Source organism: Vulpes vulpes, chromosome 3 (assembly GCF_048418805.1).
Source record: "Vulpes vulpes isolate BD-2025 chromosome 3, VulVul3, whole genome shotgun sequence".
Taxonomy (NCBI): Eukaryota; Metazoa; Chordata; class Mammalia; order Carnivora; family Canidae; genus Vulpes; species Vulpes vulpes.
In genome coordinates this window covers 18765864-18783360 of record NC_132782.1, presented here as the reverse complement: position 1 = coordinate 18783360, position 17497 = coordinate 18765864, and the positions used below count along the sequence as shown (strand labels likewise).

General features: G+C 41.9%; 1 protein-coding gene across 1 annotated transcript; it reads left to right on the top strand.

Annotated features, from left to right (window-relative positions):
* Nucleotides 1-406: 406 nt before the first annotated feature.
* On the top strand, nucleotides 407-1365 carry LOC112916519 (eukaryotic translation initiation factor 4E type 2). The gene has a single exon (XM_025994258.2). It carries the CDS (start codon nucleotides 420-422, stop codon nucleotides 1155-1157), a length of 738 nt encoding a protein of 245 aa, XP_025850043.2. The 5' UTR covers nucleotides 407-419; the 3' UTR covers nucleotides 1158-1365.
* The last annotated feature ends 16132 nt before the right edge of the window (nucleotides 1366-17497 follow it).

Here is a 17497-nt window from a genome sequence, read left to right as displayed (position 1 = left end):
GCACTGGTGGAAGGGAGGCAAGAGTGGGCCTTGTCCCTCCATGGCGCTAGGGAAAGCAGTCCCCACCAGCTCCAAGGTTAGTCCTAACAGCAGTGGCACAGGAGAGCTGCGTGTGCCTTAGCTGTCCCTGGCTCTCCCTGGTTCCGAGTCTGAGAACGTGAGAAGCAGCATAATGAGCAGCAGCAACTCTGTGAGTGCTTCAATGGCTGCATTGTGCCCATGAAAACTCATATGTCAAAACTGTAACCCCCAAGACCTAGAGTGTGACCTTATTTGGAGACAGGGCCCTTACAAGGCTAAACATGAGGTGATTAGGGCAGGCCCTAATTCAGCGTGACTGGCGTTCACATAAAAAAGGGAAATTTGGCCACAGACCCAGTACGAGGAGAACACCACATGAACATGAAGATGGTGAGAGGATGAACAACAAGTTCGACGCATTGAAAGATGATGACAGTGGGGACCATGATCAGAATGAAGAAAACAGCACACAGAAAGATGGTGAGAAGGAAAAAACGGAACGAGACAAAAGTCAGGGCAGCAGTAAGAGGAAGGCTGTTGTCCCTGGGCCAGCAGAGCATCCCCTGCAGTACAACTATACTTTCTGGTACTCCAGAAGAACCCCTGGCCGTCCCACCAGCTCACAGAGCTATGAACAGAATATCAAACAGATCGGCACCTTTGCCTCTGTGGAGCAGTTCTGGAGGTTTTATAGCCACATGGTACGTCCTGGGGACCTGACAGGCCACAGTGACTTCCATCTCTTCAAAGAAGGAATTAAGCCCATGTGGGAGGATGATGCAAATAAAAATGGTGGCAAGTGGATTATTCGACTGCGGAAGGGCTTGGCATCCCGTTGCTGGGAGAATCTCATCCTGGCCATGTTGGGGGAACAGTTCATGGTTGGGGAGGAGATCTGTGGGGCTGTGGTCTCTGTCCGGTTTCAGGAGGACATTATTTCAATATGGAATAAGACTGCCAGTGACCAAGCAACCACAGCCCGCATCCGGGATACCCTTCGGCGAGTGCTTAACCTACCTCCCAACACCATTATGGAGTACAAAACCCACACCGACAGCATCAAAATGCCAGGCAGGCTGGGCCCCCAAAGGCTCCTTTTTCAAAACCTCTGGAAGCCGCGGTTGAATGTGCCATGACCCTCTCCCTCTCTGGATGGCACTATCATTGAAGCTGGCATCATCGGAGTCTCTTGTTCTGTTGGCGTGCTACCTGGAAGATCCTTCTGTCCTGGACAAGAGGAATTGGAAGAGCATTTTATGTTTTAAGAACAGGCTGATACACAGCAGCTACAACAACAGCTGAGATCACTTAATAAATGGTGCTAAACTAAAAAAAAAAAAAAAAAAGAACATGAAGATGGCCAACCACAGGCCAAGGAGAGAGCCATGGAACAGGCCCTTCCTCCAGCCTTCAGAAGGAGCATCCCTGCCAGTGCCTTGATTGGGGACTTCCAGAACTTTAAGCCTATAAATTCCTGTTAGACCACTAGTCTGTAGCAATTAGTTAAGGCAGTCCTACAAACGGATATACTTACGGGTTGGTCAGCTTTTGAGATTTGTGTATGAAGGAGCAGTTCTGAATTCTAGGGTGAGTGACAAGCATTTGAGGCCACCCTCTGCTTTGGTCCTCTCTGGAGGCAGCTTCCTGGTAGGAGCTTCGTAGGCTCAGCTAGGCCTGACTTCTGATCATGATGCTCATCATCTGTGGGAACTTGAGCAAACTGCTTTTAACATCTCTGATCCTCAAGCCCCGTACCTACAGAGTAGGGGTAACAATGCCTACCTCATCCAGGGTATTGCAGGGACTGAGTGTGGTCAAATGAATGTGCAAGTTTTCTTCCCACCCCATTCTCATTTAATGGGAGTCACTCTGCTCATGCGCCCTGGGCAGCTAAGTGATACATCCCATAATGTGCGAGTGGACTGGAGCAAGACTGACATCTGATTCCAGGGCAGCCCATCCATAGGCCTGTGATATGCTGCACCATTCAGGTACCTCTCATGGGAATTTGGACTCTCTGGAATATGGGGATGAGGAGCTAGAGATGGGATTTTCGGCTGAAAGGTCATGAGGTGGAGTCAGGGCTCAAGAGAGCATGTGAATGCTGGTTTTTCTTTTTTTTTTCTTTCTTAAAGATTTTAGTAATTTATTCATGAGAAACACAAAAACAAGCAGAGACACAGGCAGAGGGAGAAGCAGGCTCCCTGCAGGAAGCCCCATGCAGGACTCGATCCCAGGACCCCCGGGATCACAACCTGAGCTGAAGGCAGACGCTCAACCCTGAGCCACCCAGGAGTTTGGGGATTTGAGGAGAAAGCGATTGTGGGTGATCTGAGAGGCTGGGGGGCTAAAAGAGCAAAACTTCAGCCAGAGCAGAAGTGCCAGGGGAGAGACAGAAATGAATGGAGAGAGAGAAAGGAAGAGAGAGAGAGAGAGAGAGAGCACAGGAGAGCAGGCACTCCTGGCCAGCCCCGGGTCCGTGGCCAATGCAAATGTGTGTCTACTTCTCTCAACCAGAAGATTCGAACTGAAACAAAGGAGATTCTATGTATTAAAGGACAGGTACAGATGAGGATCTTGTAGCAAGTGCTCAGGAATGTCAGTTATACTCTTTATCTCCTTCCAGGTTTTTCTTTGATCCTTACCCATCCGGATAGATCTGAGGTCCCAAGAAGTGCAAGGGGAAATAAGGTAGCTAAAAATAGATGAGTGGCTGTTGGAGGGCTGGGGATGAACTACAATCGGTGGCCTCTCCCTCCTTCCCTCCCTCCCTCCTCTCTCATTCCCTCCTTTTCCCACCCCCTGTTCTCACTTCTCTCTGTCCCCTTCTTCCTGCAAACTGAATGTCTACTATGTGCCCAGCAAGGGTGCTGGAGATGCAGTGTTGGATAAGGTAGACAAGGTCTATGACCCTTACATTCCAGCGGGGGGGACAGATGGTAAACACGTAAACAAAGACATGCACATGAAGAAATAAAAGAAGATGATAAGGCAGGGATGGACTGAAATGGGGGAGCCACACCTGTCTGTGGTCTTCTGGAGGTCAGTCACATGGGGCGTGGCTCTGGCTTTGATGCTCTGTTGTCACCACCTTGAAACTCTTAATAACGTTTTTAATAAGGGCCCTTGCATTTTCACTTTGTACTCCCCAGTCCTGCCTGAGGGGGTGGGGGTGACGGGGCCGAGCAGCCTAGACACATCTTGTTGGCCCACGAATCATCCAGGACACAGAATTATTTTCTAATGCATCTGGTTGATAAGCCATGAATTTGAGGAGATTGTAGGATGTCCTTTTCTTTGAAGTGTCTTAAAAATGGCAGAAAGCCTTGCTCTTCGGCAGTCTATGAACGTGTGGTTGTGCCTAATGGTGGGGACACGGGTATCATTCTTGAGGGATCTGCCTGACTGTTTACAAATCCTTTGGGAGTACAAAGAATTTCTAGGAGAGTCAGGGAATTCATGTGGCATTGGATTTTCTAATTGTGACATAAAAGTTTTATGAAGAAACCATTCCCTCCTTTTTTAAAGCATGCACAGATATCACAAAAACTTGTCAGTGAGAGACTGCAACAATCCCAAGGGACTTGAGGGAGTCGCCCTGCCCCAGCACATCTTGCCTGTTCATTCAGGACACACTTGCCAGGCTGCAGTAAAAGGAATTCATAATGAGGTCAGTTCTGCCCTTTAAGAAGTGTCTGGGTAAAAGAAAACCATCTGGATTTCTAAAACTATTTGAGATGGCTTTTTGTTTTCCATAATGAGGGAGCTGTAACATATTCTTTCTAGAAACAGAAGTCCCAGTTGCCTCTGTGGATTGCATTTCAAGCAATCAATTGCAGAAGTGATGGGTGTTGTTTTTATATGATGCTAACTTCAATCCAGAGGCGAGTTGGATCAGTGTTCCGGTATATTGTCATTATTATTTTAGAAACTGTCCTCTCCAGTTGAAAAGGATAGGGGGACACTGAAGAGCGAAGAGGTTTTTGTAAGTGAGAGCTCATCCCAGACTGGGGTGTTGGTGGCCAATGAAACCAGTGTTTCCTGAACGTTCTTACGTTCGGTGATATTTTCTTCCACATATCCATTGTTTTGCTGTGCATTACATGTGCAAGGACTTCCTATTTTTCTGTTAGTTTTGTGTGTGTGTATGTGTGTGTGTGTGTGTGTGTGTGCGTCTTGGTGGGGGTGGTGGTTGAGGTTTTTACTTCTCATCTAGGCAGATTTGAAGTATACACCATGAAGGAAGAAAAATTACTAGACAGAGCTTTAAGGGAAGTAGCTACAGACAATTATAGAAATCATGTTAGGGAAAAAATTACGTCTTCAAGAAACTCCACCTCTTATCTGGGTGGAGAAACAATTAGAGAACAATACGAGACAGTATATAATCAAGTGCTAAATTGTGTGGTACGGATAATGAGTGCTATAGGGCTTCAGAGAAAGGGAGCAGAAGACTATAGAACAATTCACAGCATATTTGTGCCGACAATCCCACTTCCAGGCAAGAGACATCTGCATTTTTCTTTGAGAGTTGATTGTGAGGCTCATCTGGCCCACTTTGTGAATCTATCATTAATGGGCAAGATCAGGTCTTTTGTATGTTCGATTGCATATCGGTTATGATGGAGCCTGGAATAAATGGGATGTGGAAACCAATAACTTGGAGTGAGTCCTAGGGTCTGGGTGAGCCTGCCGACAAGATGGTCTCTGCATGACAAGCACCCGCTTCAGTCTCCCTGACAACAATTTCTGCAGAGTTGAAAGCCATTAAGGGGTGGATCTCTACAGTGATAGCCTACATTTTCCAAGGGATAAATCTTTTCTGCTACAGAGGTTGGCAGCTGAATTTCGGTTCCCCAGGCCCACCACCCCCCTTCCCACTTTTCACAGAGCAGCTCAAAGGCTAGCAGTGGCTGATGGGGATGGTAAATATTTCTCGTCCAGTGTGAGATGGTGAGTGGAAATCTCTCCCGATTATAATGAGACATCACCTTCTCAGTGTGAAGGGTTAAAATCAGTCAGGCTGTGAATGTTTGCAGCTTTCAGCTGTTCCCTAGGAAATGCAATACCTAGAGATTTTGAAAGATCCTGACGCACTCCAAGTTTTGACACGCTTACATCCTAAAAGAGAAATTCTCCATGCGGTAAATATGGACCATTTGCCTTGACAGATGTAGGTGAGAACAAAAAGCTGCAGGAGAGCTGAACCAGCCTGAGCAATCAGTTTGAATCCATATTCAATTCGAGTTCCGACCAAAGAGTGTTGATGAATTAAGACCTGGTTAGCCAGTCTGCCAGCAGAGTTTAACTGCACCTCACTGCCTGTTGTAGACGCCAGTCTGGTTGAACATGTCTGTCGAGCGTGGTTTGTAAGGAACACGACCTCAAGAGACACCCCCATTTTTTGTTTTGGTTTTGTTCTTTTCTTTACTAAGTGTCAGAACAGGAACAAGCACGTGGATGGCCAGCAAGGAAGATTTTGATTTAAAAAAATTCAGTTCTTTTGGTAACAAATTATGTTCTATCTCAAGGGGTAAAAAAAAAAAAAAAGTGATTGAGGAAAAGATAATTTCATGTTTACCGTCCCTGAAACCAGTTCTGCTTTTATATCAGGGCTTGAATTTAGTCACTGAGTGGAATTAGATGGGAAAAGAGCATCTTGCAATCAGGACCTCTTTGTGCCACCCCTTCTGGCAGCCCAAGTGAGGAACATCCAGTTGGCAATTAAAGCAATAATGATAGTTAATATTTCTTGATACCATGTGCATATGCTAAGGTTTCTCATTTTCCTCCCAAACGCTATGCCCCTCATTTTACAGATGCAGAAGCCAGACATGAAGGGCAGTAACTTGCCCCAACTTACAGTAGCTAGACTGTAGCAGAGCTGGGCTCCAGCCCATGCACATTAAAGCCAACTCCATTCGTTTGAGCATCATGCTATTCCACACGACGTTGTCTGGTTTGGCAGGTTTTGACAGGCTGTGGAAAAAATCTCTTGTAAACCTGAACACAGCTGAGAGTACGGACAGCCAGGTCCAGAGATCCAAGGCAATGGGGACCTGCTTTGGTGAGAGCCATGTTGATGGAGCAAAGTACTCTTTATCTTGAGATGGATGTATTAGGCAGTCTGGTTGCCTTGATAGTGAAGAATGCATGGTCTGGTTTCTCCATCTCCCAAGAATTTATAGCTGGTTCAGGTGACAGTCCCCTGGAGTTTTGCATTTATCATAAAGATAGAACTGGGTTGAGGAACCTCTCTATGAGTGAGAAAAGGCAAAGTTGGAGATTTTTCCAAAGAAGTTGGTTATGTATAAGTGGAGGCTGGATGATCACTTCTAATTCCTTACTAGGAAGTGAAGTCACTTGGTTGATCCTCTTTACATAGTCATAGAAGGTTATTCACAAAGGGAATAAAGGGGAAAGGAGAAAAAATAAGTGGGCAATATCAGAAAGGGAGACACAACATGAAAGGCTCCTAACTCTGGGAAACGAACTAGGGGTGGTGGAAGGGGAGGTGGGCGGGGGGTGGGGGTGACTGGGTGGTGGGCACTGAGGTGGGCACTTGACGGGATGAGCACTGGGTATTATTCTGTATGTTGACAAATTGAACACCAATAAAAAATAAATTTATTGAAAAAAAAAGAAGGTTATTCACAGGTCGATCTCAGCCCATCACATCTTGACAAATACCACCATTAAGGTAAAAGTCCCATTTGCCCAGCTATCACCTGACCTGCTAAATTTGCATTGGTCCTTCCCACATATGCCCAGAATACCTCATTTTCCCTGCAAACATATGCAGCAACTTTCGGGCTTTTCATACTCACTAAGCAACAACCATTAAGTATTGATCTTCCTTCATTAAATGTAGCACAGAGATTTCCCTTAAGGAGTCAAGTGAAAATGGTGGAAGCATTATTCAATATGTCATATTTCTGAAAAGGTTACTACTGATTTTTATTAGATACACAGGCTGAATTCCTTTAAGCCCATTTTTATTCTTTGTACCAAATTGGGTCTGTTTAGTGTTTCCTTTCACAGCCTTTAAAGGATTTGCATGGCATGGCAGGAATGGATGTGAGACTCATTCTTAAAGACCTTAACGCGAGTGTGGTCTAGCTGCACCTGAGAAAGAATTCTGGTCTAGGCAGCCTTGGAAGAGCTGAAATGAAAAACAAGCTAAAAAGAAAAAAAATAATAAAATAACAAGAAAGCCAAAGCTCCCTTACAAATGAAGTGGCCAATTAGTTGGGGTGAAAAGGAAAAGTCTTTCTAAGTGCTTATTTCACTAACTTATCATTTTCAAGTCATTATCAGGACAAGCAGAACTTACTCCAGTCTGATTTTGATGAATGGGAGTCGTCACTGCAATTACTGGTTTTATGTGGCTTCTCTGGGACGCTTGAGGGTTCCTACCAGAACAGTTAGAAGGAGCATCTGATGGAAAACGTGAAGACCAATCCCTTTATTTGGGGCCCCCCTTGTCCTGAATGACGATGAGATGACTTTCCCAACTTGTTGGAACCACGCTGTCAATAAAAATGTCACTAGCAGGAAAGAAACGTCTCATCAAGATTTCAGTGTTGCCTCATTTGTAAAGGGAGTTGCTAGACATTTTAGAAAAGATACCTGTCAGGTACTGCTTTTCCTGAGAGCTCTCCCTGGGGCATTTTCCAGCAACTGCCTTTTATCCCCTTCATCCAAGACTTGCCAAGGAAGCTTGTATTTAGGCAATAACTCACTCTTGTCTGGCTTTGTTTTCTCGTCTCTAGGACTGGAGGGAGTAATCAGCTTGAATCTCAGAGAAATTCCCAGTTAATTCCCAAAAGCAATCAACCAATTCAAACTGTTGGTGAAGTAGAGGAAATGGGGGCCAAAGGTTAACTCTCTCCCCTCAGGTTGTGGAATAAACTCCACTTTTATTTGCCTCACAAAGAATCCAATCTTGTGCCCCGAGTATGTGGATTCCTTTTTGAAGTCTTTCTCCTCCACTCAACATCTCTTCCCACTGTGCTGTTTTTCAGGATCTAGAACTGAACCAACTCTGTGAACCAGTCAATAAATATTTACTGGAAGCTGATTGAGGACAAGGTACTGTAGAAGATTGAAGATGGCAGAAAATACTATCCCATACCACCTACTGACAAGTGGGATCCCTGCCCCTCCCCTGGAATCTGGGCAAGCTTTGGGATTACTTTAACCAATGGAATCTGACAAAGTGTTTCTGTGCCAGTATCAGGGCCCAGGTCTCAAGAAAGTGGCAATTTCCTCTTCCTGTCTCTTGGAGCGCTCTCAGGAATCTCTGAGCTGCCATGTAAAAAGTCCTATGGCTCTCACACTGCCATTCTGGAGAGACCACAGGTAGTTGTCCCACCAATGACAAATCCTATCTTTTTCCTCAGCAACAGAACTTTGAATTATTACTTGGGTGTATGGAGGCACAGACTAAAGACTATACTTCCCAGCCTCCCATGCAATGGGGTCAGGCCACACAACTAAATTTTGGCCAATGATAGGTCAGCAGAAGTGGTGGTGCATCTTTCAGGAAGTGTCTGTCAAGGGAAAGCCAGGTTGTCTCCTTTGTGTTACTTGGAATATGAGTGTTGCCTAGAGCCTGTCTGCCATCTTAGACAAGGCTAGCAAGGGTCACATCCTTAGGGTGGTGGACAATAAAGCTAGAAGCAGTGTGAGATCCTGACTCATATATGAAACTGCCTTTGCAGCCCCAGATGTTCATCTCTGGATTTTTACATGAGAGAAAAAAAATGCTTGTGGATTTAAGCTCCTCGTGTGTGTGTGTGTGTGTGTGTGTGTGTGTGTGTGTGTGAAATGTAGTTCTACTTGATCTAACTAGCACACCTACTATATATTAGACGAAAAATATATATATATATATTAGATGAAGACTATGATGATCAATAAAATGAGGCTCCTGCTATTCTGGAGTTCAGTCTTCATGGAATGATGTGAATGAATAGAATCATAAAAGGCTATTGAATAGATGGAACAAATATTATTTCACATTTTCTGTGTACCTGTGGCATCATTTCATTCATCATTTCACCTTGTCTTCACAATGGTTCTGTAAAATAGAGGTTGTTAAATCCATTTTAGAGAAGGGGAAAAAGACTCTGAAAGTTTGTGCTGTTTGCTTAGGGTCATGGTAGTAAGAGGTGCACCCTTCTCCAGCCTTTCACTATCTATACCATGTCCCATTGCAATAGCGCAGGTATTATTGAGGTTCAATTACTGAGGTGACTTTTACACTGGATGCTGAAATATTAGTAGATATTTGAAAGACACAGATGAGGAAGGGAATTCTGGAAGGAAAGGACAGGATAAGCAGAGTGGTATAGCACAGCCATCGCATGTTGGGAACATGGCAAATCCTTGAGTGGCTGCTGGAAAATGGAGTGGGGTCTGATTATGAAGGGCTATGAACTTGGACTTTCTCAGCTATTGCATCATGCTTTTCTAGCTTCTTGCATTCAGTGTCTGCTCTTTCCTCTGTAAGCTTCATTTTTCTCCCTTATAAAATGAAGTTTATATAACTTCCCGTATCAATCAGAATATATAATGCTAGATGCTATAACAAACACTCCCCAAATTCTGATTACTTAACACAATAACCATTTACTTCCTGCTCTTGCAAAGCCTAAAGCCATTGTCAGGGATGAGCAACTCTGTGTGTGTGTGTGTGTGTGTGTCGAGGAGAGGAATTCTAGTATAAGCAGTGATTCAGGTTTTCTTAAGTACATTTCATTTGTGATGCTGCAATATTCTGAGGCCTTCTTCAAGTTTTTATTTATTTATTTATTTTTAAAGATTTTGTTTATTTATTCATGAGACACACACACACACACACACACACACACACAGAGGCAGAGACACAGGCAGAGGGAGGAGCAGGCTCCATGCAGGAAGCACGACGTGGGACTCGACCCCGGGTCTCCAGGATCACACCCTGGACCGAAGATGGCACTAAACCACTGAGCCACCAGGGCTGCCCTTCCGTCAAATTTTTAAAGGATTCTTTGGATTGGGCTAGCTGATAAGTAAGGAGAAAGTATGGGAGATTACATGGCATTTGATGCCTAGGCCTATCTTCTGCTTATATGCTGTTGACCAGACTAAGCAACATGGTTCTAACAAAGTTGCAAGGGGAAAAAAAATGAATTAAGGGCCTCTAGTGACATTCAGTCACACTGGTTATTTTTAAGGAGGTGAGGTTAAGGGTTCAATGAAATAACACAAATGAAAGTACTCTACAAGACTCTACGTTCAGGTTTCTTTCTTTCATGTTCACATGTCCAAATCCTACCCATTTTTCAAGTGTCACCTTCTCCATGAAGCCATCTTGAATGCTGCCCTCTTTCTCTCTCCCTGCATCTCACTAGTTGAAGGTTATCTTGGTCTTCTAACATTTCACTGCATTATTTGAACCTTTCTAATTTGCTTTATACATCTTTTATCTCTAAGGAGTCTGGCACAATGTTTTACACATACAGAGTGCAGGTTTTGATAAATGATTGATATATTGCAATAAAAACAGCAATAAAAAGAGTCAGTCTCTAAACGTATAACCTCTGTATTTCTCCCAAACATACTCGAGTCTCTCCTCAGTTTTCTCTCTCAACTTTCTTTCTAAGGATGACACAATAGTAAATCAAGCATGAAAATGGAAGCCAAAGCTTACAGATTGACCATAAACAATGATTGGTTTAATACGTATTTAGCCAAGAGACTAAGTAGGGACTATAAGGCAAAGACACCCATGGTCACACTGGACGGTTGGGTCTCACTTGGTTTCATCTTCTTCAAAATATCAGTCTCCTGATTGCTTGAGGGCTGGGAAGGAGGGTCTGTGTTGCTTACAATAAGGAACTCTTAGAGGGCTTTGAAAATGGTAGCAACTGGGGTTCCTTTGCCTACCTTGAGCTCCTGTGGTGGTAAGGAGATGATGCTGTTAGTGGTTAAGTCTTTCCTTTCCTATCTACCAATCTATTGGTGTCTAATTCTGGTGGTTTATGAATGTTCATGGTGAAAGAACTCACCTCCCACTTATACAGAGTCTTAGTTACATATTTTTCTTAAGAAATCCAAAATAGGTTCTGATCTACCCATCTACTCTATTTCCATGTGAAAGATACATTAAGTGTGTCACTTTTCCCTTTCCAAAAGGATTCTCTACTATATCAAGTGATTTACAATATACCCTCAAATAACAAGATCTTCTAATGTATTTAAAGTGAGAATCTCTTTACACAGGTTTATTTAATGTACAGCATTTTGAGAACTCTTGTGTAACATAAACTCTTACACTTAGTTGGCAGGGTACTAGTTGGGCTTTGGAAGGTAGAAAGTCAAGCTTCTGGTCCACCTCTAATTCTTCCTGGGTTTAAATGAAATCCTGAGCCTCAGTTACTTTTCTCAATTGACTTTCCCATTAGAAAAGAACATGGCTTAAATGTATGTGCTGGAGGAAATGCACCAGGAAATCTTGAGCAGGGTGTGATTAGCCACTATGAAGGCTCATAAGAATCAAAGCTTCTTGAAGAAATATGGCTACGTATGGATGGATGAGAAAACTGAGTTCATGAAGCAGTTCCTTCTCCATGGGCAATTCCTGGCTGCTGAAGAACTAGAACTGCATGCAGACTATGAGTGTCAAGAGCTCCACACTGCAGTTAGTACATTTTAAAGAACAGATATGGTTTTTTAACTTTTTCAATTCCAAGGACAATATTTTAAATCATAAAATATTTTGAGAAATAAAACCCTGGTGTCCAAGAGATCTTTTTTTATTCTTCTTCTCTTTAGGACATATTATGTGAAAGAGTACATTTAGGGGCTAGCATCCAGTTGATATTAAATCTTTAAAAAAAAATCAATGACGGATGTTCTAAAAAAATGGGATTTGATGTTTAAGAAGCATTTATTTAACCATGTAACCGGCAGGTAGAGTAATTTGAATCTGGTTGATTGTGAAAGGAAATTAAAATAACACAAATCATTTGATGAAACCATCCTCATAGAATTCTAATTTAACTCAAATAATAAGTATTTTAATGGTTCTCCTGTGTGCTTATTTTTAGTCGTGTATTTTGTAAGTTACAAGAGAGTTGCTTTCATGCATGTGAAATGCAATTCTCTTCTTATAAAAACTTGACACAATGCTTATCCATTTGATTTGATTGCAAATGCGTGTTCATTAATATAATTGAAACATGTAGCTTCCCCCAAGTTTTCACAGGCTCATCCCTAATTAACTGCTGGCATTTTCTCATATTACATGTTAGTATAACTGAGTTAGGCCAATTTATTCACGAAATAGGAAAAGGTTGAGCAGAAGACGGGAAAGGAGGAGAAGGTTCAGCCCATTTCGTACTTATTGGGGGGCTACAGGCAGTCCTTGGAATTTCTACTATTTTAACTGCTTGAATTAAAGCTTCCAGAAGAGATTAATATATACTCGAGAAAGAGACATTACCTCCAAGAGATAATATCATTCTTCACCAACTGAGCCCCAAACCGCAAATCAAAGGAGATGCTTGGTCTCCTAAGTATGTTCTTTGTATTTTCAGAGTATTTTTAAAGCTTGGTAGTAGTGATGTAGTAGGAAGATCTATAAACTTGGAAAGAGAAAACAGAAGTTTTAATTCTTACTTGGCCACTTTTGAGTACTGTGATCTTAAATAAATCTGAGTTAATCTGAGTACATTTCCTCAAAGGGTTTTTGCAGGGTTTTTAGTGTAATAATCATGGAATCAAACAGACTATACTTGTTGAAATACATGACTGGGGAAGGCACATCAAAGGTAAGAAATAAAATGCATTAAGGATGTGGTCAATAAAAAAGACAAAGGAGATTTAAATAGAAATAACTTATTGAATCAAATAAAGTGTTTAAATTCCTATTTTTTTGTCCTTTACTGATTAATATACAAATACCTAACTGAAAAGATTTAAAGAACCCTTACTCATTTTTCTCTTTCATATTATCTGTTTCCCCATATGATAGAACCGGATTGGTTATATTGACAAAACCAATGAGATAAATTTATAGCAAATCAGGGAAATTCTCATTTTAAAATCTCTCTTTTTAATTTAGTGACATTAAATGAAAAGAATGTGGTTTACAAATTTAGTAGGCACTCGTTTCTGATAATAACCATATTCCTTTTTATCTTATAGTTGTCCCATTATATGCCTATATTCTTTTGGAAGGGGCCAACTTCAACAAGTAATAACATCAAAGATCTCTCAGTTCTCATCCATACAAAAAGAAAGATCTATCAGTGTTGCTCTGTAAACAGACACAGAGGAGCGAGAGGTTGCAGGGACTCTTGGGTCAAGGTGGAAATCATGCTAGGACTGGGCCTGTTTGAGGAAAACCATCAGTGCCACAGACACTGTTTACTCTGTGAAAACTAGATTCTCTTGAACAAAGACCACATCCTAGTGTATATTTCCAGCTGTTGAAAATCTATATTGGAATCTGCAGATAGCTTTGGAGGAGCTGTGCTCTCCAAGGAGGAATTGCTACTACCTGTGAAGTGCCAAGGCTAAAGGGATTGTCAGATGGTTTCACCCCTACTCTGTAGAACTTCACCAGACTGACGACTCTTCCACAAAGAGAAGTTGCAGATAATAAAAGATGTGGTGAATTCAGCAAAGTAATTTGTTTTGAGTCTATGTAATACTAAATGATCTGTTCGTTTCATATTTTACCTGTTTTGATATCTTACAGACATGGTATAAATTGGGTAATTTCTCTCTCTCTCTCTCATTCATATATATATACATATATATACAGATATATATATGTATATATGTATTTATGTATATACATATATATGTATATATATACATAAATGGAATATCTCCTTATGCTTAAGATCATTTACAATACATAATTTAAAAATGTGTTTTGAGATTTACATCTAAACTGCGGCATAGAAGGGTTTGAGGCTGAGATGAAGGCTTACTAAGAGTTGTAGGAAGGAACTGTGGTATTTATCCAAGAATCTTCTAAAAGAATTCTAAATGTAAAAAAAAAAAATTCTAGATGTAATTAAATTTAATTAATAATTAATAAATATTAACAATCAACAGTGAAACATTCACTTCACATTGTTGGCCCCTCTACTATCACATTTTTCTCACTTAATTTGTCTCAGATAATTATTCCATGTATATTACATTGAATTAAATATTTATCCTGAGGAAAAATGCCCAGAGGAAGGTAGATGTTAGCAGTTGACAAAGAATGATAGGCTAACTTGCCGGAATATTATAGATTATTCAGAAATTCAAACTCAGTTCTTGAATCTGGAAATTGTTTGTAGGAGCTGCATTTTTTCCCTTTCTGTTTTTCATTTTATTTGCTAAATTTGTTTGCTTCAGATTCACAGAAGCGGAAGCCATGGAATTATAGAACCCTGGAGTTAGTAGTTCTCAATTATTGTTTCGCATGAGATGAAGAATATGAGTAAGTTTGGGTTACCAAAAAAATGACACTGTAATGAAGCCTTAGGGAGGGGAGGAAAGGAGAAGATGAAAACTATGGGCCTTTGGGCATCAGGAATTTTAACAAAGCTGGTATGGAACCTTCAGAAAGATGGAAAAGAAAGAGATTAGAAAGTCTGGTATAGAAAATGAAAAGTAAGACTGCCCATTCAGAAGAAGCTGTGGTGGTTGTTTCAAGGAATTCCAACTTGGAAACTGGAATGGGAAAAGACATTGCCAGAAATGGAAGGTAGATGGAGTGCCATTATCTTCAACTGCAGATCCCAGTCTTTCCAAGGTTCCCTTGCCTCTTGTGGGTGAGTGAGAGATGTGTGGGGCCCGCCTTGGTTATAAGATGGAACTCTATATTCAAATTGGACCTGCAATTTGACCCTTCAGGACTCTCATTCAGGATGTTCCATCCCTCATACCTGCCCCATTATCTCTCTCCCTCGCTCAGTTTGGAGGTAACTGGAACATCTATGACTCAGTCTAGTTGTATTAATTAGTGTTCTTCAGAGAAACAGAACCAATAGGATAAAAATACACACACACATTGGCTCACATGATCATGGCAGTCAACAAGTCCCACAAGCTGCTGTCTGTAAACTGGAGAACCAGAAAAGGTACTAGTGTAAGTACAGGAATCCGAAGGCCTGAGAACCAGGAGCTCCATGTTTGAGGGCAAAAGATGGATGTCTCAGCTCAAGACAGGAGAGAAGAATACTCACTCTCTGCCTTTTTGTTCAATATGGGCCCTCAAATATTGGGTGATGTCCATCCACACTGGTGAGGGTGAGTTTTCTTTACTCAGTTCAAATGAGTAATTCAAAGTATTCAAATGACAATCTACATTGGAAACATCCTTATAGACACACTCAGGAAAAATGTTTCACCAACTATCTGGGCATCCCCTAGCCCGATCAGGTTGACATATAAAATTAACCATCACACCAGTGAAGACTTGTAAGTTAGATGTTAAGAAGAGGTAAGAAGTCTCTCTCAGGAGGAAGAGCTTTTGAGCCTTTTGGTCCTGGGCTGGGAAGGCCAAGGACAGTCCTGAATGAAGAGAAATAATTCTTTCATGAGCCTGATGCCCTGGGATTCCAACGCTTTGTTTCTGAAGGATTAGAAATAAAAAGCACTGTTTTGAGAGCATAAATGTTGGAGTTGGAAAGATCTGGTGTTAAGGAACTTGGTTAGTTTTAACCTTAAGTTTCCATCTCTGAGCCTTGGTTTCTGCTTTGGAAAGTGGGACACTAAAAACGTTGTAGGGCTGTTGAGTGGCCTCAAAGAGAAAATGCGTGCAAGGCCCATAGTTGGTGCTTCAGTGCAGTAATTAGTAAAATAGTAAAAGCTTCATTCTTGCTCTAGCATGGTTCTGCTAACCACCAGTGAATGGGCTCATCAATTTGGGTCGTGGTTTCCTCATCAGGAGAGTAGGCCAAAAATCTACTCTAGATTTTTGAGTAAGGTGTCTCAAACGTGGAGGTGCAGAGAAATCAACTGGGGATCCTGTTTAAAGGCAGATCCTGATTCAGTAGGTCTGCAGTGAGTAGGGTCAGAGAGCCTACATATTCAAAGAGCTACCAAGTGCTGCTGCTGCTGCTGCTGCTGGTACTCATGGTGCATGGGCCTTGCTTTTTCCAGCCAGAATCATCATCCGTAATGTTGAACCTGCTCTGAGTCTATAAAAAAAATAAACCAAAGTTGGACCCTTGAGGCTCTGAGGAAATGAGAGGTATTTTTCAGTGAATGGAGAGCAAAGCAGAGAGAAGGTGAGGGTGTCTAGGAGGTGGGGGATTAGGCCCAGGGAGACCAGAGTAAGTGACTCATTCCTATCAGAAAGGACAGTGGTAGGTATGGAGATGGGGGTAGAACGAAACCAAAGATGGTTATGCAAGGCAAATTGCCTCTAATTCCCTATTGTGTTTGGTCCTAATTGGGACTCAACAGAACAATACCAGCCTCATATTCTTTAATACTTTTCAAGGGGAGCCACTATACAACTTTAACGTTCCTGAATTTAATCCATTACAGGTTCCTATACTTAATGAAATTATAACAATTCAACAAACGATGTAATTGCCCTAAATACTGCTTTTATTATAATTATGTGTAACTCACTGGAATGTGCTATTGCATTCTATAATTATGACATATAGAGTTATCATAAAATTCCTTATCAAATGCACAGAAGTATTGTAGTCTATGTGCTACTCAGGTGTCATATCGTCTGACAATGTCCAGACTTTAAAAAATAATAGGAATGTAAACATGTTTTTCAGACAGTTAGGCATAATGAATGAGACCAAAGTGAGAGAGAAGAATCAAGATTATTGTTTCTAAAAGTGAGGCCTGTGGATCATCTGCACCAGAATCCCCTGGGCAGAAATCAGATTTCTGGTCTCCTTATGGACCTTACTGTAGCAGAGGCAACAGGTCAGGAAATCTGGACTTTTTTTTAAAATTTATTTTTATTTTTTAAAGATTTTATTTATTTCTTCATGAAAGACACAGAGAGAGGCAGAAACATAGGCAGAGGGAGAAGCAGGCTCCTTCCTTGCAGGGAGCCCAATGTGGAACTCGATCCCAGGACCTCGGGGTCACAACCTGAGTCAGAGGCAGACGCTCAACCACTGAGCCACACAGGAGCCTTGGAAATCCAGACTTTTAGTCCAAATTCTTATGTACCCTAAAGTTTGAGACTTCCTGAACTGGATTTTGCCCCTCTCCAGACATTATCTGGAATCTCAGCAAGGACAAATCTGGTGGGCAGAGGGCCCCCTTGTGATCTCTGTGCCCAGCTGTTCACCAGATGCCTGCATTTATACACTCCCTTAGGGACTCTCACTCAGGATGTTCCATCCCTCATACCTGCCCCATCATCTCTCTCCCTCGCTCAGGTTATGGCACCACCAACTCACCCAGGTGTCCAGGTGAGCCACCTGGCAGTCATCCTGATGCT